General features: G+C 49.2%; 2 protein-coding genes across 8 annotated transcripts in view; both read right to left on the bottom strand.

Annotated features, from left to right (window-relative positions):
* Nucleotides 1-8,185, bottom strand: part of Arhgap39 (Rho GTPase activating protein 39) — a 62,916-nt gene extending 54,731 nt beyond the window's left edge. For 3 of the 4 annotated variants that reach the window (XM_090339594.1, XM_090339591.1, XM_090339592.1), the window contains exon 1: nt 8,026-8,185. The gene's annotated coding sequence lies outside the window, so the exon portion shown is untranslated. Of the gene's footprint in view, nt 1-7,828; nt 7,892-8,025 lie in introns of those variants that run through there. The other variant, XM_090339593.1, reaches the window with a different exon arrangement.
* A 3,795-nt stretch (nt 8,186-11,980) lies between these two features.
* On the bottom strand, nt 11,981-25,334 carry Znf251 (zinc finger protein 251). 4 transcript variants are annotated; one of them, XM_090339602.1, is made up of 4 exons: nt 25,295-25,334; nt 22,392-22,524; nt 21,921-22,034; nt 11,981-15,147 (listed from the first exon to the last, which is right to left on the bottom strand). In XM_090339602.1, the coding sequence occupies exons 2-4, from the start codon at nt 22,516-22,518 to the stop codon at nt 13,496-13,498; spliced, it is 1,893 nt and encodes a 630-aa protein (XP_090195728.1). In that variant the 5' UTR covers nt 22,519-22,524; nt 25,295-25,334; the 3' UTR covers nt 11,981-13,495. The 4 variants fall into 4 exon arrangements, with proteins under 4 accessions (XP_090195728.1, XP_090195727.1, XP_090195730.1 ...); XM_090339601.1 differs by lacking the exon at nt 25,295-25,334 and adding an exon at nt 24,473-24,899; XM_090339605.1 differs by lacking the exons at nt 11,981-15,147; nt 25,295-25,334 and adding exons at nt 21,390-21,578; nt 24,473-24,899.
* Nucleotides 25,335-25,529: the final 195 nt, after the last annotated feature.

The following is a 25,529-nucleotide window of genomic DNA, read 5'->3' on the forward strand; positions in this document are numbered from 1 at the left end:
GGATCAGTAAATTGCAGCCCATCAACAGATTATCTGGCTATTTGGCTGTTTGTCAATAAAGGTTTTTTTGTTTTGTTTTGCCAGTCCTGAGGCATGAACTCAGGGCCTGGGCACTGTCCCTGAGCACCACTTCTGGCTTTTTCTGCTTATGTGGTACTGAGGAATTGATCCCAGGGCTTTGTGTATGCTAGGCAAGCACTCTACTACTAAGCCACATTCCCAGCCTGTTAATAAAGTTTTATTGAAACATAGTAGAACAGAACATGTATTGTGTTCTCTTGGTTACTTTGATAGAATTTAATAGTTGTGATAGGTTGTGTGGCTTTTAAGTCCTAAACTTTTTTTTATTGTTGGTGGTGGTGGTTGTGGGCTTGAACTCAGGGCCTAGGTGAAATGATTGCGGGTGGTTAAAAACCAATAAAGGGGGAGGGGAGCAGGAGTTTGACCTAGTGGTAGAGTGCTCACCTAGCATGCACGAAGACCCGGGTTTGATTCCTTCGTACCACATACATAGAAAAAGCTGGAAATGGTGCTGAGGCTCAAGTGGTAGAGCTCTAGCCTTAAGAAAGTCCAAGGACAGTGCTCAGGCCCTGAGTTCAAGCATAGGGACCTGAGAGGAGAAAAAAAATGGGAAGGCTTAAAGAAAAGAAGCAGTCCATAGGCTGAACCTGACTTAGCCAGAATGGGAAGAGTGAGCTCGTCGAAATGCCACTGATCATAGGTATTTCAAGTTAGGGCACAAAGGGAAGAAGGTAGATTATGTATGGTTTGTGGTAGTTTAAAGTTTATCTAAAGAATAATAGGAAATGAGGGTAACAATGATTAGGTCTGATTCAAGTTGAAGACTTCAATTTGAATTTTCTTATCAGCAGTGACAACAGGAGAATGAATGGGAGAGGAGGGGATCTTCCTCTCTGAGGAACTTGTAGTAACATATAGCTTCATGGTTCTATTGATGTAACAAAGGTACAAAGGTCTTATTTCCTGCTCATGTGCATGTGCTTATCACCTTGTTTTAGATCCTAGGACAATTGCTTTTTTTTTTTTTTTTGGTGGATCATGGGGCTTGAACTTGGCCTGGGTGCTGTCCCTGAGCTCTTCAGCTCAAAGCTACTGCCCCACCCCTGGACCAGGGCGGTGTCCCTGAGCTCTTCAGCTCAAGACTACCACCCTACCCTTGAGCCAAGCCTCACTTCCCATTTTCTGGAGGTTAATTGGAGATAAGAGTCTCAGGTCCTTTTGTGCCCAGGCTGGCTTTGAACCTTGATCCTCAGATCTCAGCCTCCTGCTAGGATTACAGGCGTGAGCCACCATGCCAGCTGACAATTCCTTTTTTTTTTTTTTTCTCACCAGTCCAGGGCTTTGAACTCAGGGCCTGAGCACTGTCCTTGGACTTTCTCAAAGCTAGAGCTCTACCACTTGAGCCACAGAACCATTTCTGGCTTTTTTTCTATGTATGTGGTACCAAGGAATCGAACCCGGGTCTTCGTGCATGCTAGGCAAGCATTCTACCACTAGGCCAAACTCGCGGCACCACATGGCCTTTAATATCAGCAAAAATGTATTTGGAGTAGGCTGGGAATGTGGCTTAGTGGTAGAGTGCTTGCCTGGCGTGCATGAAGCCCTGAGTTCAATTCCTCAGCACCACATCAACAGAAATAGTTAGAAGTCGTGCTGTGGCTCAAGTAGTAGAGTGCTAGCCTTGAATAAAAAGAACCTCAGGACAGGAAAAAAAAAAAAGATGAATTTGGAGTTCTGATTTAGGTGATAGAGTGACAGCAATGAATGAAAATGCCAGGTGACAGTATGAGGCCCTGCATTAAATCCTCAGTACTGACATACATATGAAAAGATGAGTTTGGACCTGGAGTGTTGCAAAGCCTGGTCAATGGGCTGTTGGAGTAACGTAATTTCTTCTGTATTAGCTGTTTCTCAAACTAATTAGGACCTCTTTGATATCTTGCTTTCCAAAGTATAACTTGTTTAGTTCTCAATAGATTGACCTTATTTTTATGTCCTAAGAAGTTTGGTTTATTTAAGTATTTATTTATTTTGCCAGTCTTGGGGCTTGAACTCAGGGCCTGGGAACTGTCCCTGAGCTTCTTTTGCTTAAGACTAGTATTCTTATCAAAGTGCCACAGTGGCACTTTGGGTTTTTTCTGTTTCTAAGGTACTGGAGAATTGAACCCAAGGCTTCATGCATGCTAGGCAAGCACACTACCACTAAGCCACTTTCCTAGCCCCTGGTTTGTTTATTTTTGAACAGATGAGATATTCACATGGGGGGCCCGGGAGTTTGGCCTAGCGGTTAAAGTGCTTGCCTAGCATGCACAAAGACCCGGGTTCGATTCCTCGGTATCCCACATACACAACCAAGCCGGAAGTGGCAGAGACAAGACACAACCAAACCGGAAAAGTGGCAGAGACAAGACTGCGACAGCGACAGAGAGCGAAAGAAGCGAGCTGAGCTGAAGTGAACAGAGCCCAACCGAGTGGTGGCCGGAGTGAGCGGGGCCGGAGCGAGCAGGACCCGAGCGTGCGGGAGCGAGCCGAGCCAGAGCCAGCGAGGCCGGAGCGAGCAGGGCCAGAGCGAGAAGGGGCCGGAGCAGGCAGAGCCAGGAGCAAGCGAGAGATGGCCGGGCCGGAGCAAGCGGGGCCAGAGCAAGCCAGGGGCCGGGCCGGAGCGAGCGGGGCCGGAGCGAGCGGGGCCAGAAAGAGAAAGGGGCCAAAAAAAAAAAAAAAAAAAGAGATATTCACATGGTGCTAAAAGTACAGAGGTTCTCAGTGAACACTCCTTCTGATCTTTCCCAAGGATTCTGGTTCCCTAGAAGATTAGCTGTAACCAGCTTCTTTCAGACATATTTGTAACTGTGTTTGGCTTTGAACCATGATCCTCAGATCTCAGCCTCCTGAGCAGCCAGAATTACAGGTGTGAGCCATCTCACCAGTGCCCAGCTGTTATATCTATAACTGTACTTCCTTTGGTTTCTCCAATTTTTTTAAATATTAAAATAGATCAGAAAAACAAGTTTCTCCATTGAAAACTGGTTCACATTTTGTGTTGTTTTTTTTTTTCCCCCAGTCCCGGGGCTTGAACTCAAGACCTGATCACTGGCCCTGAGCTTCTTTCGCTCAAGGCTAGACTCTACAACTTGAGACATAGTGCCACTTCCAGCTCTTTCTATGTATGTGGTACTGAGGAACGTAACCCACGGCTTCATGTATGCTAGGCAAAGCACTCTACCACTAACCACTTTTTGTATATTCTTTTTTTTTTTGCCAATTCTGGGCTTGGGACTTAGGGCCTGAGCACTGTCCTTGGGCTTTCTCAAGGCTAGAGCTCTATACTTGAGCCTCAGCACTACTTCTGGCTTTTTTCTATGTATGTGGTACCAAGGAATCGAACCCAGGTCCTGGTGCATGCTAGGCAAGCATTCTACCACTAGGCCAAACTCCCGGCCCCCAATTTTTTTTTTTTTTTTTTTTTTTTTGCCAATCCTGGGCTTGAGCTCAGAGCCTGAGCACTGTCCTTGGACTTTCTCAAGACTAGAGCTCTAGTACTTGAGTCTCAGCACCACTTCCAGCTTTTTTTTATGTATGTGGTACCAAGGAATCTAACCCGGGTCTTCGTGCATGCTAGGCAAGCACTCTACCACTAGACCAAACTCCCGGCCCTTGTATATTCTTATGTATGTGTGTTTGCAGTAGTTAAAGTTATAGTAGCTCAGAAGTAGATTGGCTTAAATGTCATTAATAGATGAGCAAAAGTTGACATGTTGTTAAGCTGGAATATTAACTGGCAATAAAAGGATTTTTACTGATTTGTGCTATAACACAGATGAACCTTGAGATAATATTACTGGATAAAAGAAGCTAGACTCACTGGGAACTGGTGGCCTGTGCCTATAATCCTAGCTACTCAGGAGGCTGAGATCTGAGGATTGCAGTTTAAAACCAGCCCAGACAGAGACTCTTTTTTTTTTTCCTTTGGTGCCAGTTGTGGGGCTTGAACTCAGGGTCTGAACTCTGTCCTTGGGCTTTCCTCAAGGCTAGAGTTCTGCTACTATGTATGTGGTACCAAGGAATCCAACCTGGATCTTTGTGTATGCTAGGCATGCACTCCACCACTAAGCCAAACTCCTGGCCCTGAGACTTTTTTTTTTTTTTTTGCCAGTTCTGGGACTTAAACTCAGGGCCTAGCACTAGCACTGTCAGTTGTGGGGCTTGAATTCTGGGCCTGGGTGCTGTCCCTGAGCTCTTCAGTTGAAGGCTAGCACTCTACCAGCTTTGAGCCCCAGTGCCACTTCTGGTTTTCTGGTGGTTAATTGGAAATAAGAGTCTCATGAGGGGCCGGGAGTTTGGCCTAGTGGTTAAAGTGCTTGCCTAGCATGCATGAAGACCCGGGTTCGATTCCTCGGTACCACATATAGAAAAAAGCTGGAAGTGGTGCTGAGGCTCAAGTGGTAGAGCTTTAACCTTGAGAAAGTCCAAGGACAGTTCTCAGGCCCTGAGCTCAAGCCCAGGACTGGCAAAAAAAAAAAAAAGAGTCTCATGAACTTTTGTGCACAGGCTGGCTTTGATGTTCAGATCTCAACCTCCTGAGTAGCTTAAACTCAGGGCCTAAGAACTTAAGCCACAGTACCACTTCTGGCACTTTGTTTATTTGGTGCTGAGGACTCGAACTCAGGGCTTTGTGCATGCTAGGCAAATACTCTACCACATTCCCGGCCCTCAGATATTTTTCTTTTTCTTTCCTTTTTTTTTTTTTTTTTGCCAGTAAGGCTTGAATTTAGGGCCTGGGTGCTGTTCTTGGACACCTTTTGCTCAAGGCTAGTGCTCTACCACTTGAGCCACAGTGCCACTTCCAGCTTTTTCTATGTATGTGGTACCGAGAAATTGAACCCAGGGCTTTGTGCATATGAGGCAAGGCCTCTACCATTAGGCTGTGCTCCCAGCCCCTCAGATATTCATATGTAATTACAGTAGTATTGATCTTTGTATTCAGAATTCAGCTTGTCATGAAAAATCCTCATTCTTCCAGCTGGAAGTATTAGAAATGCTCTGGTTCCTAGTCTGAATGCCTGTTCTATGCTTGCTAGGTTTACCTGTTCTCACCTAATTTTCAGTCTCTACTGTTACCTGCTGAGTGCCAGCTATTTACTAGACAAGTTTCCCTTAAAGGAGGCCAAACTTGTGTTGAAGGCTAGAGGACATTGACAACTGCAGAATGTACTTGGAGGATAGGGATGAGATGGTGAGGGCAGACCTGCATAACCAAGGTGGGTAGTGAGTCAGGGCTAGCTTCCTGGGAGTAAGACCAAATTTAGGACCTACAGAGCTGGTGATGGCTTGGCCCAGGACTGGCAAAAAAAAAAAAAAAAAGAAAGAAAGAAAGAAAAGAAAAGAAAGGGCTGGGAGTTTGGCCTAGTGGTTAAAGTGCTTGCCTAGCATGCATGAAGACTGGGTTCGATTCCTCGGTACCACATACATAGAAAAAAGCCAGAAGTGGTGCTGAGGCTCAAATGGTAGAGCTCTAGCCTTGAAAAAGTCCAAGGACAGTGCTCAGTCCCTGAGCCCAAGCCCAAGACTGGCCAAAAAAAAAAAAAGAAAAAGAAAAGAAAAAAGAAGAAAGCCCAGGGACAGTGCTCAGGCCCTGAGGCCCAAAATGCTGGCATCCTGGTGGCTCATGCCACCAAGCCCCATGACCACTACCACCACCACCACCAACAACAAATGCTGGCATCCAAGAACCAGTGGCTCACACCTGTTAATCCTAGCTACTCAGGAGGCTGAGGTCTTGCAATTCTAGCTATTCAGGAAGCTGAGATCTGAGGATCGTGGTGAAAAGCCAGCCTAGGCACTAAAGTCTGTGAGACTTTTTTTTTTTTTCTAAGAGTCCTGGGGCTTGAACTCAGGGTCTGAGCACTGTCCTTGGGCTTTCTCAAAGCTGGTCTGCCACTTGAGCCATAGCCCCAATTCTGGCTCTATGTATGTGGTACCAAGGAAGCAATGCATGCTAGGCAAGCACTCTACCACTAGGCCAAACTCCTGGCTCTAAAGTCCATGAGACTCTTATCTCCAATCAACCACCAGAATACTGGAGTGGCCCTGTGGCTCAAGGGGTAGGACAGAAGCCTTGAGCTGAAGAACTCAGGGACATTTGCCCAGGCCCAGAGTTTGAGTGCCATGACCATCAAAAAAATAAATAAAATAAAGATCTGCTTCTCCTAATACAGCCTCAGTTTACTTGTCTTAAGAAACAAAGCCATGTTTAGCAAGCATAAGGCCCTGTGTTTAAACCCTGGTATTGCTAATAGTAATATAATAAAATTCTCAAACTATTTCAAGAGAAAGGAGGGAAGAGGAACAAAAGCCACAGACTCCAATTCCATGAAACACTGCAATGACAGGTGCAGGTGGACAACTGAAGAACCCCATAACCCAGCATATATGCCCTGCAGCACCCAATACCGCCCAGCCTAACCCTGCAGGATCCTATGTAACCAAACCTAACCTTGCAACACAACAAACCCAACACTGCCAGATCCAAATTTTAGCGATAAGAACCACCCCTAATACACACAATGTTGGGGTTTTTTTTCCCCATCACTGTTAATTCAGAGTCCTCACAACAACCTTCTAAGGCCAATATTATTACTGCACCCATTTTACAGCCAAGAAAACAAAGGCAAAAAGCTTTAGCCTAAGACCACAAAGCCAGTAAAGAAGGAGTCACCACTCCAAGGTGGTCAGTCTGGCTCCGGAACCTGTCCTCTGGTCAGTCTGCTCTGCATCTTCGCAAGATGGGCTAAACGTTTCCAACATGCAGGATCTCCAATGAACACCCAGGACGATTCAGGGAATGAGTATTCCGTCTGTCAAGTCACACTGACTGTCCTTCCCCTCCCCCTAGCTCATTGTGCGAGGAAGCCGCTCACAAAACCACCTGCTGTGTTCAGCCAGCGCCGGGGACACGGGGCTCAGTCGCCCTCCTTGGCTCCCAAAGACAAACGTCCGTATTGTCTGCGCAGGGGACAAATTGAAGCCTGGCAACTGCAGGTTCCCAGCAGAGGTCACCGGAGTCTCGGAAGGGGGAGGGGGCTCAGCCGCATTTGCGCCGCCGAAGGCTGCGCAGCGCCCACAGCAGCTGCGGCGAGGAGCAGCGTGGAACACACCCACAGCAGCCGCGCCCGGAACCGGCTGCTCGGCTTAAAATAAAGACGTCCCGGCCTAGACGCTGCGCGCAGCGGCCCGCGGGCGACCCCCGCCCGCGCCCGCCGGACCCCGGCAGGCCCGGGAAGGGCTCGCCCGCGCCGGCCTGCCGCAGAGGCCAGGGCACGCCACGCCAAGGCAGCCGTGACCCGCTCCGGAGACGCCCACCCGACTCCTGGAGCCCGGCGGACAAAGCCTCGTCCGGAACCGCGACGCCAGAACCCTGCCCGGCGGGCAGCACCGTCCCCGCCCGACCGCCGCGGAGCCCGGCGCGGCCCGCGCGCGGGGAGGGCACGCGTACGCTGCACACCTGTCCCGGTCAGGGGCACCGCGCCCACGCCTGTCCTCGGGCTGGGGCCCTTCGCACGCGCAGGCCACCCCCAGGCTGTGCACACACTGTTACCTTCGAGCCCGGGCGCGAGCGTCTCCCGGCCCGCGGCGGGCCCCGCACGCCGACGCCGACGCCGGGGCCGGCGCGCCCTCGCACACCCACCGCGGGCGCGGACCCCGCACACACGCGCGCGCCTGCGAGCAGGGGCGCCCTCTCCGCCGGGCTCCCCCACACCCCACGCCCCGCCTCAGGCCCGGCTCCCTCACGCCCACCGCGCTCACACACCCAGCCTGGCCCTCACGCGCCTGGCCCCGGGCCTGCAGCGCCCCAACTCGCCCCTCACGCGCCCTGGGTCTCCACGGGCTGGGACTCCGAGCTTGGCGGGTCGTGGAGCCTCCGAGCGGGCTCAGCCAGGCCGCGGGGCCGCAGCGCGGCCTCTCCGCCATCTTCCCAACCGCGCCGCCCACCGCCCGCTCTCTCACCAGCCGGCTTCGCGCGAGCCGCGCTGCCGCTGCCGCTGCCGCTGCCGCCGCCACCGCCTCTCATCCCGGCCCGCGTGCTGCGCCCCGGCCGCCGACGGGTCCCCAACCGCCGGCGCAGCCGGCCCCGCAGCCCGAGCTCCGCGTCCTCCACAACCGCGGCCGCCGGCCCAGTGCGCCGCGGCCGCGCGTCCCCCGTCACCAAGCGCAACCCTCCGCCTCCGGCTCCGCCCCCGAGCCGCCGCCACCAGGGGGCGCCGCCTGCCGGCCGCAGTGCGCCGCCGCCGCCGGCCCGCGGCATGCCGGGAGCAGCCGGCTCCCCGCCCCGCCCCGCCCCGCCCCGTTGTTTGCACCTGCTGCTGGGCACGCCCCCGCGCCAGTGCAAGCCTGTGTCCCCAGGCAGGCCCCCGGCCTGGGCACGCCCCCGCCCCAGTGCAAGCCTGTGTCCTCATGCAGGCCCCCAGCCTGGGCACGCCCCGCCCCTGTGCAAGCCTGTGTCCCCATGCAGGCCCCCGGTCTGGGCACACCCCCGCCCCACTGCAAGCCTGTGTCTCCATGCAGGCCCCTGGCCTGGGCACACCCCCGCCCCTGTGCAAGCCTGTGTCCTCACGCAGGCCCCCGCCCTGCGCAGGCCCCTGCTCCAGTGCAAGCCTGTGTCCCCATGCAGAGAGAGAGGAGTAGGAAGGCTGGGAGCATGGTCTAGTGGTAGGATGCTTGCCTAGCATGCATGAAGCCCTGGCTTTGATTCCTCAGTACCATATACACAGAAAAAGCCAGAAGTGGTGCTATGGTGTGTGAGGCCTACATTAATTTTGAAGTCCGATGATCTTCATTAAAAAGTTATTTCTAAGCAGTCTCCATTTTGTAAAGTTCTGAGAAATCCCCTAATTGCCTCTTCTTGGGAGAACTGTAAGACTCTCCATCAGCTGTTTACTCAAGGACATTCAAAGGTAATCTCTAGGACTGCAGCTGTGTCCCACAGCTAGCAAGGACACCTAAGACTAAACTTCTGTGGGAAACCATAACATGAGAAATTGTGAAATGTCTCTATGTAAAAGTTAAGTAAAACATGAGGCTGTGAGAATGAAAACTAAAACTTGTTTATTCTGTACTATAAAAGCTGTGCTAATGGGCTGGGAGTTTGGCCTAGGGGTAAGAGTGCCTGCCTAGCATGCACCAAGACCCAGGTTCGATTCCTCGGTACCACCACATACATAGAAAAAGCCAGAAGTGGTTCAGTGGCTCGGGGTAGAACACTAGCCTTGAGGAAAGCCCAAGGACAGTGCTCAGGCCCTGATCTCAAGCCCAGGACTGGAAAAAAAAAAAAAAAAAAAAAAAAAAGCTGTGCTAATTCGTACTCACGGCCTCCAAGCATCACTGGTTTCTAAGGTGCAGAGGACCAAGCTCGAGCTTCCTATTAAACGGCTCTTTGTTGCTTGCATTGGTTGTGGACTCTGGTGGTCTTTCAGGGGGATTGGGAACTTTGGGCACAACAGGTGCAGGTGGCAGAACACTAGCCTTGAGCAAATAGTGTCCAAGGAAGCCGGGCATGGTGGCTCACGCCTATAATCCTAGCTACTCAGGAGCCTGAGAACTGAGGGTCATGGTTCAAAGCCAGTCCAGACACTAAAGAACATGAGACACTTATATCCAGTTAACCACTAGAAAACCGGAAGTGGTGCTTTGGTTCAAGAGGTAGGGTAGTAGCCTTGAGCTGAAGAGTTCAGGAACAACACCAAAGCCTAGGGTTCAAGCCCCATGACCAACAAAAAAAAAAAATGTGTTCAAGTATAGTGCCCAGGCCCTGAATTGAAGTCCCAGCACTGGCAAAAATAAAAAGAAATAAGAAAAAAGAAAATAACCTAACACACACACACACACACACAGAAGCCAGACACAGTGGCTCAAGCCTGTAATCCTAGCTACTCAGGAGGCTGAGATCTGAGGATCAAGGTTCAAAGCCAGTTGAGGCACAAAAAGACCTGAGATTCTGATCTCCAATTAACCTCTAGAAAACAGGTGGTGGGGCTTGGCTCAAGAGTAGGGTGATAGCCTGGGTTGAAGAGCTCAGCGACAATGCCCGGCAGAGTCCAAGCCACTTCCCATTTTCTAGTGGTTCATTGGATATAAGTCTCAATTTCATGGACTTTAGTACGTAAGCTGGCTTTGAACCTCGATCCTCAAATCTCAGCATCCTGAGTAGCTAGGATTATAGGTGTAAGCCACTGTGCCAGCTTTGGGTTTAATTTCCCACATAAGAGTAATAAACCAAAGATTGTACCTTCAGTAGTAGAGCGTCACCTGTAAGCAGAAGAGGATGAGGGAGAACCTGAGGCTCTTGAGTGTAAGCTCCACTGTAGGCACAAAAAGCATAAAACAAAAAACCCCATACTGGTTGGGAGTGTGGCTTAGTGGTAGAGTGCTTGCCTAGCATGCAGGAAGCCTTTGGTTTTAAATCGTCAGTACCACATACACAGAAAAAGCTGGAAGTAGTCCAGTGATTCAAAGGGTAGAGTGCTAGAGTTGAGCAAAAGAAGCTCAGGGAGAGTACCCAGGCCCTGAGTTCAAGCCTCAGGACTTGCAAGAACAATAACCAAAACCGTCCCATTCAAACCAAAATCCCCACAAAAGCCAAGTGTGGTAGCATATGCCTATAATCCCAGAACCCAGGAGGCAGAGGCAATAGGATTATGAGTTAGATGCCAAACTGTGCTACATAGCAGGACCCTTGGTCAAAATGCCGCTGGAAATGTGGCTTAATAGCAGAGTGCTTGCCTAGAATGTATGAAGACCTAGGTTCAATTCCTCTGTACCACATACACAGAAAAAACCAGAAGTGGTGCTGTGGCTCAACTAATAGAAAGCTAGCCTTGATCATAAGAAAGCTCAGGGACACATTGGTATCACATACATAGATAAAAGCCAGAGTAGTGCTGTGGAATACTTGCCTTGAGCACAAAGGCTCAGGAACAGTGTCCAGCCCCTAAGTTCAAGCCCCAAGACTGAGGGGTAAAACAGTTAGCCATAAGTTTGCCAATGACCCAGTAATTCCACTTAGGTATTTTCTGGCTTTTGTATTTTTCTTGGGGGAGACTGGAGCTCAAATTGGTTATCTGACACTTTATTCTCAGTGAGGGTTTTTTTGTTTGTTTTGTTTTTGTGGGTCATGGAACCTGAACTGTGAGACTCTGATCCTAGGCACTGTCCCTAAGCTCTTCAGCTCAAGGCTACTTCCCTTAGCCACAGCCATACTTTCTAGTGATAAATTGGAGATAAAAGTCTCAAGATGGGCCGGGTGTTTGGCCTAGTGGTGGAGTGCTTGCCTAGCATGCATGACGACCCAGGTTCGATTCCTCAGTACCACATACATAGAAAAAAGTTGGAAGTGCTGAGGCTCCAGTGGTAGAGCTAAAGCCTTGAGAAAAGACCAAGGACAGTGCTCAGGCCCTAAGCTCAAACCCAGGACTGGCAAAAAAAAAAAAAAAAAAAAAAAAAAAGTCACCTTCTTTAGTGCCTGGACTGGCTTTGAACCTAGATCCTCAGATCTTCCCTTCCTGAGTACCTAAGATTACAGGCATGAGCAACCACGCACAGTAGGTTTTTCTTTTTTTTTGATTTGCCATTACTGTTTGTTTGTTTGCAGGTCCCAGATCTTGAACTAAATAAAGGCCTTGGCACTGTTCTTGAGCTTTCCCAAGGCTACTGCTCTACCACTTGTACCACAGCACCACTTCCAGCTTTTTTTATTTATGTGGACTCAGAAATTATACCCAAGGTTTTGTGCATGCTAGATAAGCACTCTACCACTAGTACACACTCCCGGCCCAACACTTTATTCTCACTGACAGGCACCTTATCACCTGAGTAATGACTCTAATCCCTCAATTTAGGTATTTTCCCCAAAGAACATTAGAGGTAAGTTTACAACACAGCAGGAAATTAAATGTTTGTACCTGCTTTATTCATAGTTGCTCCAAATGGGGAATACACAAATCTTTTCTTGGGTAAAGTAATAATCTGCTTTCATCCATATAATGGAATGCTATTTGACAATAGAGAAGTGAATTGATACATGCAACAACTTGGATGAAATTCCAGTGTGTTACATAGAATATGCCATACTCAAAAGCCTACACAGTGTGATCTTGTAAGTAGGGCCTGAGGTTATAAGGACAGGAAACAATTCTGGAAAGGGATGGAAATGTTCTATATTTTGATTATGGTGGTGGCTATAAAACTGTTTTTGTCAAAACCTGTATAACTATACATTAAAAACATTCTCATTGTAGAGATGACCCACTTTCAGTATACTGAAAATGTATTTTTCCTAAGAAAGCATCCTATCACTTTATTAAAAAGATGAGCTCTAAGAATGAGGGTGGGTTGGAGGTGAAGTGAATTTTATATAGATTATACCTCAAGAAACCTGGCTATTACAGAATCTTTTTTTTTTTTGCCGTTCCTATGGCAAGGCTAGCACTCTACCACCTGAGCCACAGTACCACTTCAGGCTTTTTCTATGTATGTGGGGTGCTGAGGAATCGAACCCGGGTTTTCATGCATGCTAGGCAAGCACCCTTACCACTAGGCTAAACTCCCAGCCCCTATTACAGAATCTTATTGGTGAGCTGGTCATGGTTGTTATATTTATAATCGCAGCATCTGGGAGGCTAAGGCAGGAGGATCAAATGTTTGAGACCCATGCTACATACTGAACCCACAAAACAATTCTACTGGTAATCACAATTCTCAAATTTGGAGACATGAGCCAGGCTGCTGGAGGCTCATGCTTGCAATCCTTGCTACTCAGGAGGTTGAGATCTGAGGGTCAGGGTTTAAAGCCAGCCCAGGCAGGAGAGTCCCAATCTCCAATCAACCCCCAGAAAACCAGAAGTGGAGCTGTGGCTCAAGTGGTAAGAGTGCTAGCTTTGAGCAAAACAGCTCAGGGACAGCAGCCAAAGCCCGGAGTTGAAGCCCACAACTGACCAAAAACAAAACAAAACCAAACAAAAAAATCTAGCCACTGCCTTACTGATCCTGGAGGTCTGCTCCTCTATAGCACTTCTCAGAAAGTGCTCCTGTGAGCAGGGGAGACTAGCTGGAACATGGTGATGGTGGAGGGAAGGCTCCAATCTGCCCAGTAGGCCTGAGGCTGGCAGCTCTCAGCCCCAGGCCTAGGCTTGGAAAGACTATCCAACACCACTACACCTTTGGGAGAGGGTGCATTCCCATATTAGGTAGGTATACTCATTTGGCCTACAGCCACTTCAGCATGGTCTCTGCAGGTGGTGCTGCACAGTTCACCCATGAGCACAACAGTAACCTCTACACGGATAACTGCTTTCTATAATGAATTTTCTCGTGTTTGCTTTCTAATTTAAAGCCATCCAATCTATTTAAACTTTTTTGCTAGGAATATTTGTGCCTTCTTACTTCAATTCTGCCATATCACTTAACATAAAATGAACTATTACTATTTCTCATATTTATCACATTCAAAATGTCTTTCTTGGAAAATCTTTTTGATATGAATAAAGTATCTTTCAGATCCATCATTCAATAGGGATTTGTCTTCAACAGGAGTTACCTGGTGTTGAATAAGAGCTGAACCCCGACTAACTGCCTTTGCACATTCTTGGCACTTATAAGGTTTGTCTCCAGCATCAGTTTTCTCATACATAGAGGGCTGACTGAAAGCTTTCCCGCATTCATTACATCCCAGGGTTTTCCGACCAGTGTGAACTGTCCAGTGCAGAATGAGGTTTTCACCATGGCTGAATGCCGTGTCACATCTGTCTCTAGTAGATGGATGGCTAGAGTCATGAGCAAAAGCTGGGTTGCATTTGCCTCCAAGAGGAATCTTCCCTGTGTGAACCCGCTGATGCTGAGTTAGGGTTGACCTCCTGCTGAAGGCCTTCCCACAGCTTCCACATTCATAGGGCCTTTCTCCAGTATGGACACGCTGATGTAGGGTGAGCTGGGAACTCTGGCTGAAAGCCTTCCCACACTCAGTGCACTGATAGGGCTTCTCCCCAGTGTGCACTCTACGGTGCTGCACAAGGGTAGAACTCCGACTGAAGGCTTTACCACACTCACTGCAAACATAAGGCTTCTCTCCAGTGTGAATTCTTACATGTTCAGTAAGGTGAGAGTTGAAGCCAAAGGCTCTGCCACATTCAGTGCACACATAGGGCTTCTCTCCGGTATGAACCCTGTGATGGAGGAAAAGGCTAGAGCTCTGACTGAAGGCCTTTCCACACTGATTGCATTTGTGGGGCTTCTCTCCTGTGTGAATCCTCTGGTGCTGAATAAGGCTTGAGCTGCGACTGAAGGCCTTCCCACACCAAGTGCATGCATGGGGCTTCTCTCCTGTGTGAATCCTCTGGTGCTGAGTTAACTGAGGACTCTGGCTGAAGGCTTTCCCACAATCATTACACTTGTAAGGTTTCTGTCCTGTATGTATCACACGATGTTGAATAAGAGATGAGCTTCGACTGAAGGCCTTCCCACATTCACTACACCTAAAAGGTCTTTCTCCAGTGTGAATTCTCTGATGCAGACGGAGGTGGGAGTTGAGCCCAAAGGTTTTCCCACAGTCATTACATTTAAATGGTTTATTCCCAGTGTGAACTTGATGGTGCATATTAAGTCCTGAACTGTGAGTGAAGGCTCGACCACAATGACCACATACGTAAGGCTTTTCCCCAGTGTGACTCCTCCGATGGCGTTTTAGGTTTGACTTATATTTGAAGGCTTTGTTACACATGCCACATTTAAAGGCTCTATCTTCTATTTTCTTTCTTTGAAATCTAGCAATACTTTGGTTTGGTTTCAAGTATCTATCAAGCACATCACCTGCCTCAGACCTCCGTTCTGTAGGTTGTTCCTTGCATGCAACAGACTCTTCTCCAAAAGCTCTTTTGTGAAGATAGGGTTTTTTCAAATTCTGCTCAGCAGCACTTCCCTGCTTCTCTTCTATTGGATGCTCAGGACCCTGGGCTTCCTGGGACTCAGGCACCTGTAAATTAAGCCTTGAGCTTCTGAATACAAATTCTGGAGTTGTTACTTTTTCAGAATATTTCTGGCTTACAATGGGTAATTGCTTCTTGTTCACAATTTCAGAATCTGTTTACACAAAAACAAATGAAAAAGAAAATGAACAGAAGAAATCACCTTTCAGCAATATCTCTATGATCGGTTTGCTACTCTTACAAGTCATTATGCAAAAAGCAGTTTCAATGGGTTGACCCCCAAGTGGCTCAGGCCCATAGTCCTAGCTACAAAGACTGAGATCAGAAGAAGACTGCAGTCTGAAGCCAGCCCAGGCTAAAAAGTTCATGAGATTCTTATGTTCAATTAACCTCCAAAGAAGCAGAAGTACAGCTGTGGATCAATTGACAGACTCAGGCCCATCGTCCAAGTCCCAAGACTAGCACCCAAGAAGAAAATTAAAAAAAAAAATCATAGCTGGGCGCGGTGGCTCACACCTGTAATCCTAGCTACTCAGGAGGCTGAGATCTGAGGATCAAGGTTCAAAGCCAGCTTGAGGCTTTTCTTTTCTTTTTTTTTTTGGTGGGTTATGGACTTAAACTCAGCCTGGGCGCTGTCCCTGAGTTCTTCAGCTCAAGGCTACCACCCTACCCTTGACCCAAGCCCCACTTGCCTTTTCTAGAGGTTAGTTGGAGATAACAGCCTCAAGTCCTTTTGTGCCTGGGCTGGCTTTGAACCTTGATCCTCAGATCTCAGCCTCCTGAGTAGCTAGGATTACAGGCGTGACCCATAGAGCTGGCTGACTTGAAACTCTTATCTCCAATTAACCTCTAGAAAATGGAAAATGGGGCTTGGCTCAAGGGTAGGGTGGAAGCCTTGAGCTGAAGAGCTTAGGGACAGCACTCAGGCTGAGTTCAAACCCCATGACCCACCAAAAAAAAAAAAATTAAAAAAATCAGATGCTCAGGTAGAAAAACATGTGACAGGCATAGTACAGAATTAGATAGTCAGAAGGCAGGATAAAAAGAGCTACTTTCATTAAGTATCAAATAAATTACTTATCAAACTAGCAGACTAATCCATTCAATAAACATTTAGGTTAGGTAGGTTCTAGTTATGCAATACAACAGAAATATAAGCATTTCTCTAATGCAAAGGAGCCTGTTTCCTTTGTACATCACCTTTATAATAATAATAATAGAAGCCAAAGCCAGGCACTGTAATCCTAGCTACTCAAGAGGCAGAGATCTGAGGATCAAGGCTCAAATTAACCTCTAGAAAACGTGAAGTGGGGCTTGGTTCAAGGGTAGGGCGGTAACCTTGTGCTGAAGAGCTCAGGGACAGTGCCTAGATCGAGTTCAAGCCCCATGACCCACAAAAATAAATAAATACTAGAAGCCTATGTTTTACTCAGGAAGTTATCTTCCAGAAAGTATGACAGTTAATCCTTATGGTGAGTATGACTGGATAAAGAGAAGCCTAGATTGTGGAATATGGAAGTGGTAGAGTGCTTGCTTAGCATGCCTGAAGCCCTTGGTTTGATTCCTCAGTACCATGGACACAGAAAAGGCCAGAAGTGGCACTGTTGCTCAAGTGATAAAGCTCTAGCCTTGAGCAAAAGAAGTTCAGGGACAGTGCCCAGGCCCAGAGTTCAAGCCCCAGGGCTGGAAAAAAAAGAAAGAAAGAAGGAAGGAAGGAAGGAAGGAAGGAAGGAAGGAAGGAAGGAAGGAAGGAAGGAAGGAAGGAAGGAGAAAAGAAAAATCAAAGAAAGAAAGAAAGAAAAAAGAAAGGGAAGGAAAAGTGTGGGCCGGGAGTTTGGCCTAGTGGTAGAGTGCTTTCCTAGCATGCACGAAGGGCTGGGTACCACATACATAGAAAAAAGCCAGAAGTGGTGCTGAGGCTCAGGTGGTAGAGCTCTAGCCTTGAGAAAATGCAAGGACAGTGCTCATGCCCTGAGCCCAAGCCTAGGACTGGCCGGAAAAAAAGAAAGAAAGAAAAAGAAAAAGGCTAGGTGCCAGTGGCTCTCAGCGCTGCATGTCCCCTGACCACAGGGCACACTACCTCAGGGTAGGAGCTCAGCCCTGCCAGGACTGTGCCTGGTGTCAACCATCCACTGCTTCCCAGGGCAGAACCAGCGACCCTCTGCTGCCACCCAGAGGCTGCCCGCGGAGGGGCAGCCCAGAGACACCATCGCAGACAGGTGCAGCCAAACACTGGCACCCTCAACCACAGGAGCTACTTCAGTGAGCAGATACCTGTGCTCCCTCCAAGATGAAAAACAAACAAAACCAGAATCCTCACCTTCCACGTGACTTCCACTTCCAGACTCCAAGCAGAAAATCCTAGCTGAACTCAGGAGGCTTGGATCTGAGGACTGAGGTTCAAATTAACCTCTAGAAAACCAGCAGTGGCGCTGTGGCTCAAGGAGTAGGGCGATAGCCTTGAGCTGAGGAGCTCAGGGACAGTGCCCAGGGCCAGAGTTCAAGTCCCACAACAGACAAAAAAAATAAAAAATACTTCTGCCAAAAGTTAGATGAAGGAAAATGGGAAATGTTAATGACACAATCCAGGTGTTAGGATATGATGTTCATTACAAAAAAATAAAATTTCCATAAGATGTTGGGAAAAATAATACAATTAGATCCTAGAAAACCTAGAACCTATCCATGACCAGCATAGTAAGAAAGCTGGCCAATAAGATCAAATCAAATGTTTAGAAGTTTTAAGCCGGGCAGGGTTGCAGCCATGGCACTAAAGCACTGTGAGACTCTTTATCTCCAATTAATCACTAGGAAACAGGAAGTGGGGCTGTGGCTCAAGGGGTAGGGTGGTAGCCTTGAGTTGAGCTCAGGACTGCACCCAGGCCCAGAGTTCAAGCCCCATCACCCACAAAAAAAAAAAAAAAGTTTGTTCCCCAGAGTAGCTTCACAGGAAAAATAATGTTAATAATTCCCTGTATGTAACAAAAATGTGCATATTACTGAAATCTACATGCAGAGGTTTGTAATTCTAACCAGCATTGCAAATTCATTTTCTTCTTCTTCTTTTTTTTTTTTTTTTTGCCAGTCCTGGGCTTGAGCTCAGGGCCCGAACACTGTCCTTGGACTTTCTCAAGGCTAGAGCTCTACCACTTGAGCCTCAGCACCACTTCTGGATTTTTTCTATGTATGTGGTACCGAGGAATCGAACCCGGGTCTTCATGCATGCTAGGCAAGCACTTTAACCACTAGGCCAAACTCCCGGCCTGCAAATTCATTTTCTTATTGCGAGGCTTCAAGAAACTTTTTCTTTTTTGCCAGTCAGGGCCTGAGCACTGTCCTTGGGCTTTTTCCTCACGGCTAGCGCTCTACCACTTGAGCCACAGCACCACTTCCAGCTTTTTTCTATGCATATGGTACTGAGGAATTGAACCCAGGTCTTCATGCACACTAGGCAAGCACTCTAACCACTAGCTTAATCTCCCAGCCCCAGCTCCGGGAAACTTTCGAGTACTTTGAATAATAATCACTTACTAGTTGTAAATTTTACAGATTACTTTGTCAGCCTATGCACACTTTTCTCATTCTCATAGAAATTAGAAGTTTCAGACCCGTTTTTTAGTGATTAATTGGAGATAAGAGTTCTTTATTGCCTGGCTGGCTTTGAAATGTGATCCTCAGTTCTCATCTTCCTGAGTAGCTAGGATTACATGTGTGAGCCACTGTGCCTGGCTTGGTTTTTTTGGGGTTTTTTTTGGGGGGGGGTTGTTTTTTTTTTTTTTTTTTGCCAGTCCTGGGCCTTGAATTCAGGGCCTGAGCACTGTCCTTGGGCTTTCCTCAAGACTAGTGCTTTATCACTTGAGCCACAGCACCACTTCTGGCTTTTCTCTGTATGTGGTACTGAGAAATCAAACCCAGGTCTTCGTACCACTATGCCAAGCTTCTGGCCTCAAGAATTTTTTTTTTTTTTTTTGCCATACCTGGGGCTTGAAATCAGGGCCTGAGCATTCTCCTTGGACTTTTACAAGGCTAGAGCTCTACCACTTGAGCCATAGCAACACTTCTGGCTTATTTGAATGTATGTGGTACTGAAGAATAAAACCCAGGTCTTTGTGCATGCAAGGAAAACACTAGGCCAAGCTCCTGGCCCTGGATTTTTTTTTTTTTTTTGTCAGTCCTGGGCTTGAGCTCAGGGCCTAAGCACTATCCTTGGACTTTCTCAAGGCTAGAGCTCTACCACTTGAGCCTCAGCACCATTTCCGGCTTTTTTTGTATGTATGTGGTACCGAGGAATTGAACCCGGGTCTTCATGCATGCTAGGCAAGCACTCTACCACTAGGCCAAACTCCCAGCCCACTGGCCCTGGATTTTGACTTTGGTATTGTATCTTAAAACACACTGTATAGCCCCGTGTTACCTGCATTTTCTTCTAGGTTGTCATCTAGTAGTCTTAGAATTTTGTGTTTTGCATTTAAGTGTATTTACATTTTGCTATGAACTTAAAACTATGTCCCTTCTCCTAATCGATAAACTGAAATTTTAACTCATTGATGTCTGGACATGGTACCACTGAGAAGTCAGAGGACTGAGCCCTTAAAATGGAATTAATACCTCTTGGTTTTGCTTGAAGTAGTGAATGCAGAACTAAGGGCATGGAGCTTGCTAGGCAAGCATTTACCACTTGAGTCAAACCTTCGATACTTTTTTATGTTGGTTATTATTATTATTTTTATTATTATATTATTTTCCCAGTACTCGGGTTTGAATGTAAGGTCTGGTCACTGTCACTGAGCCTCTCTATGTTCAAGCCTAGCACTCTACCACTTGCGCCACAGCGCCACTTTGGCCTTTTCAGTTTATGTGGTACTGAGGAATCAAATCCAGGGCTTTGTGCATTCTAGGCAAAAACTCTTATAACTAAGCCACCTTCCCAGCCCAAACACATTAACTTTATGGTGTAATGGTGCACAAAACGTGTGTGGAGGAAAGGAGAGTAAGTGGGCAGTTTGGGCCTGGTGGTTATCCTGTTATCCTAGCTAATCAGGAGACTGAGCTCTGAGGATTTTGGTTCAAAGTCAGACGGGGTAGGAGAGTCCATGAGACTCTTATCTCTAATTAACTACCAGAAAACTGTAAGTGGTGCTGTGCCTCAAAGTGGAAGAGCACTAATCTTGAGTGAGAAAGCTTATGGAAGCTGGGCGCCAGTGGCTCATGCCTGTAACCCTAGCTACGCAGGAAGCTGAGATCTGAGGATCAGAGTTCAAAGCCAGCCTGGGCCTGGAAGTCCACAAAACTCTTTTCTCCAATTAACCTGGAAGAAAACCTGGAAGTGGTGATGTGCTCAGCATAGTAGCTTTGAGCTGAAGAGATCAGACTCAGCTCCCCAGCCCAGAGTTCAAGCCCTGTGACTGACAAAAATAAAACAAAACAGAAAACAAGCTTATGAATGTGGCTTAGTGGTAGAGTACTTGCCTAGCAGGCATGAAATCCTGAGTTTGATTTACATAAACAGAAAAAGCACATAAACAGAAAAAGCAGGAAGTGGTACTATGGCTCAAGTGGTAGAGGGCTAGTCTTGAGCACAGAAAGACTCAGGGACATAGTCCAGTGCAAGCTCCACCACTGACAAAAGAAAAAAAAAATTAAGTGGACAAGTCACTGATGGCTTGTGCCGTAATCCTAGCTACTCAGAAGGCTGGCTGAGATCTGAAGGTCAGAGTTTGAAGCTACCCTGGGCAGGTAAGTCTATGAGATTCTTATCTCCAATAAAATACTCAGAAGAAGTGGCATTGTGGCTCAAGTCTTTTTTTTTTTTTTTTTTTTTTTTACCAGTTCTGGGCCTTAGCACTGTCCTTGGGCTTTCTCAAAGCTAGAACTCCACCATTTGAGGCATGGCACCACTTCCAGCTTTTTTCTGTATGTGGTAACGAGGAATCGATCCCAGGTCTTCGTACATGCTGGGCAAGCACTCTACCACTAGGCCAAACTCCCAGCCCGTGGCTCAAGTCTTAAAAGAGAAAAAAATAATTAAGTATGAGAGGCTGTCAGTTTAAGCCCCAATATTGGTATGTGCACATATGCATGCTTGGACATACACAAATACTATTAATCTGGTGTGGTAACATGCACTTGAAGTCCCAGCTACTAAGGACGTCGAGGCAGAAGGATCATTTGAACCCAGGAACTCAACACTAACCCAGGTACCATGGAGACCTTGTCTCAAAGGAAAGGAAAAAAGAACAATAGTGATTAAAGGTGAAGGAAAGGAAAGATGAAAGAAAAGGACACAGTAGAGCACCAATACCTACCGCCAAAAAAGGACAGGCAGTTCTATTATATAATGTGCATGAAGGTAATCACTAAAATATAACTGACATGACCAGAGAACTATGGGTTTTTTTGTGGTTGTTATTGTTGTTTAAAGCAAAACTAAACCCTTTCAAAGCAGGTTCATGTACTCACATGTGTACCAGGAACTGTGTCTGCTCCTGGAGAGTAAGTACTATCACTCTTCTGCCCTATTTCCTCTCATTTCAGCCCAAGTCAGGGCTGTGAGGCCATTCCCATACCAGTTTCTGTTATTTCCACCTGGGAGAAATGGTCCCTTCCCTTGGCTCTCTCCTGTACCCCCTTTCCCCCTGCAGAAGTCCCATCCAGCACCTGTAACCCAGGCAACTGGTATGCCGGGGGGCTGTGGGAGGTCTCCCAGACTCTGAGGTATTTCCTCATCTTCTGAGGTCACCTCCACTTTCTCTGTGGTCACTACTTCCTTCCCCTATATAATCTCTCTCCTCCAACCATAATCTCTCTTGCTCTGCTGGCTCCATCTTGTGAAGTTAAGAGGTTTTTTTCTCTCCCACTCTCAATAAACCATTTTCCCATGTGTGTGTATCCTTTTGGCAACCTTTACAGTTTCCAGCTCATGCTCACCTGTCTGGCAGCTTCTCTGGACCTCTGGTTCTTCAGCACCCAGAAGATCCAGGACCCACAGCTCCTCCCCTTGCTCCAGTTGGGAGATCAGCTCTGGCTTAGGGATTGGGAATCCTGTTAAAGGTGAGGACTCTGGGTGAGCTGGGGCAAGATGCTGTCTGCAGGTCTCCATACTAGGTGAAAAGAGTGCATGGATGTGAATGATCAGGGGAAGCCAAGGATTGCTGAGTGCCAGTAGAGAACTCTCTCGCAGGTCTGGGAAAGGGGAACCGGGGACACTAACAACAGAGAGTAAAGTCCATAGAACTGGGCAGTAAGGCTGCTTTCCCATAGGATAGGTTCCTTCAAGAGAGAACAGACTGGTATCTGGGGACAAGGGCAGGACCTATTCTTTGGGATCCCAAGAGCCAACAGAACACACAAACCCCTAGAGACAGCCAATATGAAACAGGCAACCAGGGCAGTCCTCACCCAGCGAGGCCATGTTCCCATAATTCTCCAACATCACATCCCTGTACAGTGCTCGCTGCTGGGGACCCAGCTGCTGCCCCTCTGCCCGGGAGAAGTACACAGCCACATCCTGGAAGGTCAACGGCATCTCTCCCTGTAATGACATAATACTTTGAGTAGAAGCATGTGTTGGGGTCCACATAGGAGCAAAAAAGCCAGGCCAAGCCAATCTCAAGCACAGAAACTGATGAACCTCATCCCCCATAACTTGGAGTTCTGCTCCTGGGGAAGGTGCAGGACACCTTCTGGCTTCAACTACTGGTTATCTCACAGCTCGGTAGGAGACTGTTTCTGAGCAGGGAGCTAGTGGTAGAGTTTCTTCCTAGCATGCATGAAGCCCTGGGTTCAATTCCTGGGTACCATGTACGTAGAAAAAGCTGGAAATACTGCTGTGGCTGGAGTGGTAGAGCGCTAGGCTTGAGAAAGCCCAAGGACAGTGCCCAGGCCCTGAGTTCAAGCCCCAGGATGAAAGAGTAGGAGGAAGAGGAGGAGGAGGAGGGGAAGAAGGAGGAAGAGAAAAGGAAGAAGGAGGAAGAGAAAAGGAAAAAGGAGGAGAAGGAAGAGGAGGAGGAAGAGTTGGTGGTGGAGGTGGTGTTTCTGATTGGGGCAATGCGAAGGGGAACTCAGTCAAGGGCCCTGTACAACTATAAACTTTGCTGCCATTTGAGCCATGGACCACTCTGGGATCCCAAGAAGGCAAGAGACAAACCCAAATTCATCCTAAGCAGGAATGGCAGACAGCTGGCCAAGAAAGGAGGCAGGTTTTGGTTCCTGGAGTGGTCAAGGGAGACATCTAAATTATTGGAACTAGAGTTAGCCCTCCTGCCCACAGCTACTCCCCAAACCTGAGAACTTCCCGGTGCAGAGAGCAGGTGGAGCCAGGTGGGATGAAAACTAGCAGCTCCATCAGCTACAGGGTTGTGCGTCCACTCGGGGCAGGGGGCGCTGGGCGAGCTGAGATCCAGCTCCTGAGGGCCACTCCCCCCCACCTGCGCCTCCCAAGCCTAGCAGGGGCGCAGCTCCCCTGCCCTGCACCTCCCCTGCCCTGCACCTCCTCTGTTCCCTGCACCTCCCCTGCCCTGCACCTCCTCTGTTCCCTGCACCTCCCCTGCCCTGCACCTCCCCTGCCCTGCACCTCCTCTGTTCCCTGCACCTCCCCTGCCCTGCACCTCCCCTGCCCTGCACCTCCTCTGTTCCCTGCACCTCCTCTGTTCCCTGCACCTCCCCTGCCCTGCACCTCCTCTGTTCCCTGCACCTCCCCTGCCCTGCACCTCCTCTGTTCCCTGCACCTCCCCTGCCCTGCACCTCCTCTGTTCCCTGCACCTCCCCTGCCCTGCACCTCCTCTGTTCCCTGCACCTCCTCTGTTCCCTGCACCTCCCCTGCCCTGCACCTCCTCTGTTCCCTGCACCTCCCCTGCCCTGCACCTCCTCTGTTCCCTGCACCTCCTCTGTTCCCTGCACCTCCCCTGCCCTGCACCTCCTCTGTTCCCTGCACCTCCTCTGTTCCCTGCACCTCCTCTGTTCCCTGCACCTCCCCTGCCCTGCACCTCCTCTGTTCCCTGCACCTCCCCTGCCCTGCACCTCCTCTGTTCCCTGCACCTCCCCTGCCCTGCACCTCCCCTGCCCTGCACCTCCTCTGTTCCCTACACCTCCTCTGTTCCCTGCACCTCCCCTGCCCTGCACCTCCTCTGTTCCCTGCACCTCCCCTGCCCTGCACCTCTTCTGTTCCCTGCACCTCCCCTGCCCTGCACCTCCCCTGCCCTGCACCTCCTCTGTTCCCTGCACCTCCTCTGTTCCCTGCACCTCCCCTGCCCTGCACCTCCTCTGTTCCCTGCACCTCCCCTGCCCTGCACCTCCCCTGCCCTGCACCTCCTCCATTCCCTGCACCGGTTCCGGAACCGGCCTCCTCCCACACCGACCTCCTCTCTCCCATCGTCACCACCCTCGGAAGGGCCTCAGCTCCCGCCTCCCCGGCTGCCCCGCGTCTCCACCCACACCCCGTCCCCTCCCCGGCCTCCCCAAGCCCGGCTCAGCCGTCTGACCTGCGCGTCACTCCCCCCGGTCTGCAGTCCTCCCATCGGTCCCGCCCTCCACGGAGGACTCGCCGGGCCCCAGCGCCCGCCCGAGCCCGGGCCGAGCTGCTCGCGCGCAGTGCGACCCCGACGGCCCTGCGGCCCGGAAACAGCTGCCGCCCCCCCACGCCGAGGCCCTGCGGCCGGCTTCCAGGGCTGCTCTAGGACACCGGAGGACTTCACGATCTATGGTCCAGGTCTGAACTCAGCCCCACAGGACCCGAGCTGCACGCCTACAGCCGCACAGCCACACAGACGGACTCCTGATACACGTGGGCAAGAATTACAAAGGCCGAGAGACAGAAGGGTTGAGATTTCAGAACCAAACTGGGCGCCTGTAATCCTAGCTGTTAAGGGGAGCAAAGACTGACACCGTCTTGAATGCCCATTGTGGAAGGTCAGCAATGGTAAAGCAGCCCAGCCACCTCTGCCCTTCTAGGGAGGGGCAACCCTATCCCCGCCCATGAGGCTAGGTATCCGCTTGGGTGGAGGCGGGCCCTGCTTTGTGTGGAGACCTTCCCAATTTGCAGGCCAACTCCAACTAAAGTGATAGGTAAATTCAAACACTGGGCCTTAACCCTATTAGCTACCTGCGTGTGGCTGGAGCTGGCTGTGGTCCCTCTGTGTATGTAACTATCCCATTGGCCACCTGTGTGCGGCCAGATTCGACCGCATGGGTTTTGCCTTAAAAACCCAGCATGAGAGCCCCCTCGGGGGTCACAGTGTCAGCTCCCAAGTCTGCACTGTGTCCCTGGCGGGTCAGTTCACCATCTACTTCCCCAATAAATTCACCTTTTTATATGAGACTGTCAGTGTGGTGGACTCTGGTGGGCCGGGCATCCCCACCTGGAGGGATGTGGAATCCCCTCCTCCTGACCCCATAGCACTAGTTACTCAGGAGGCTGAGATCTGAGGATCAAGGTTCAAAGCCAGTCCTGGTACAAAAGGACCTGAGACTCATCTCCAATTAACCTCTAGAAAACGGGAAGAGGGGCTTGGCTAAAGGGTAGGGCGGTAGCCTTGAGCT

The sequence above is a fragment of the Megascapheus bottae genome, chromosome 9 (genome assembly GCF_031878675.1).
Source record: "Megascapheus bottae isolate mThoBot1 chromosome 9, mThoBot2.hap1, whole genome shotgun sequence".
NCBI lineage: Eukaryota > Metazoa > Chordata > Mammalia > Rodentia > Geomyidae > Megascapheus > Megascapheus bottae.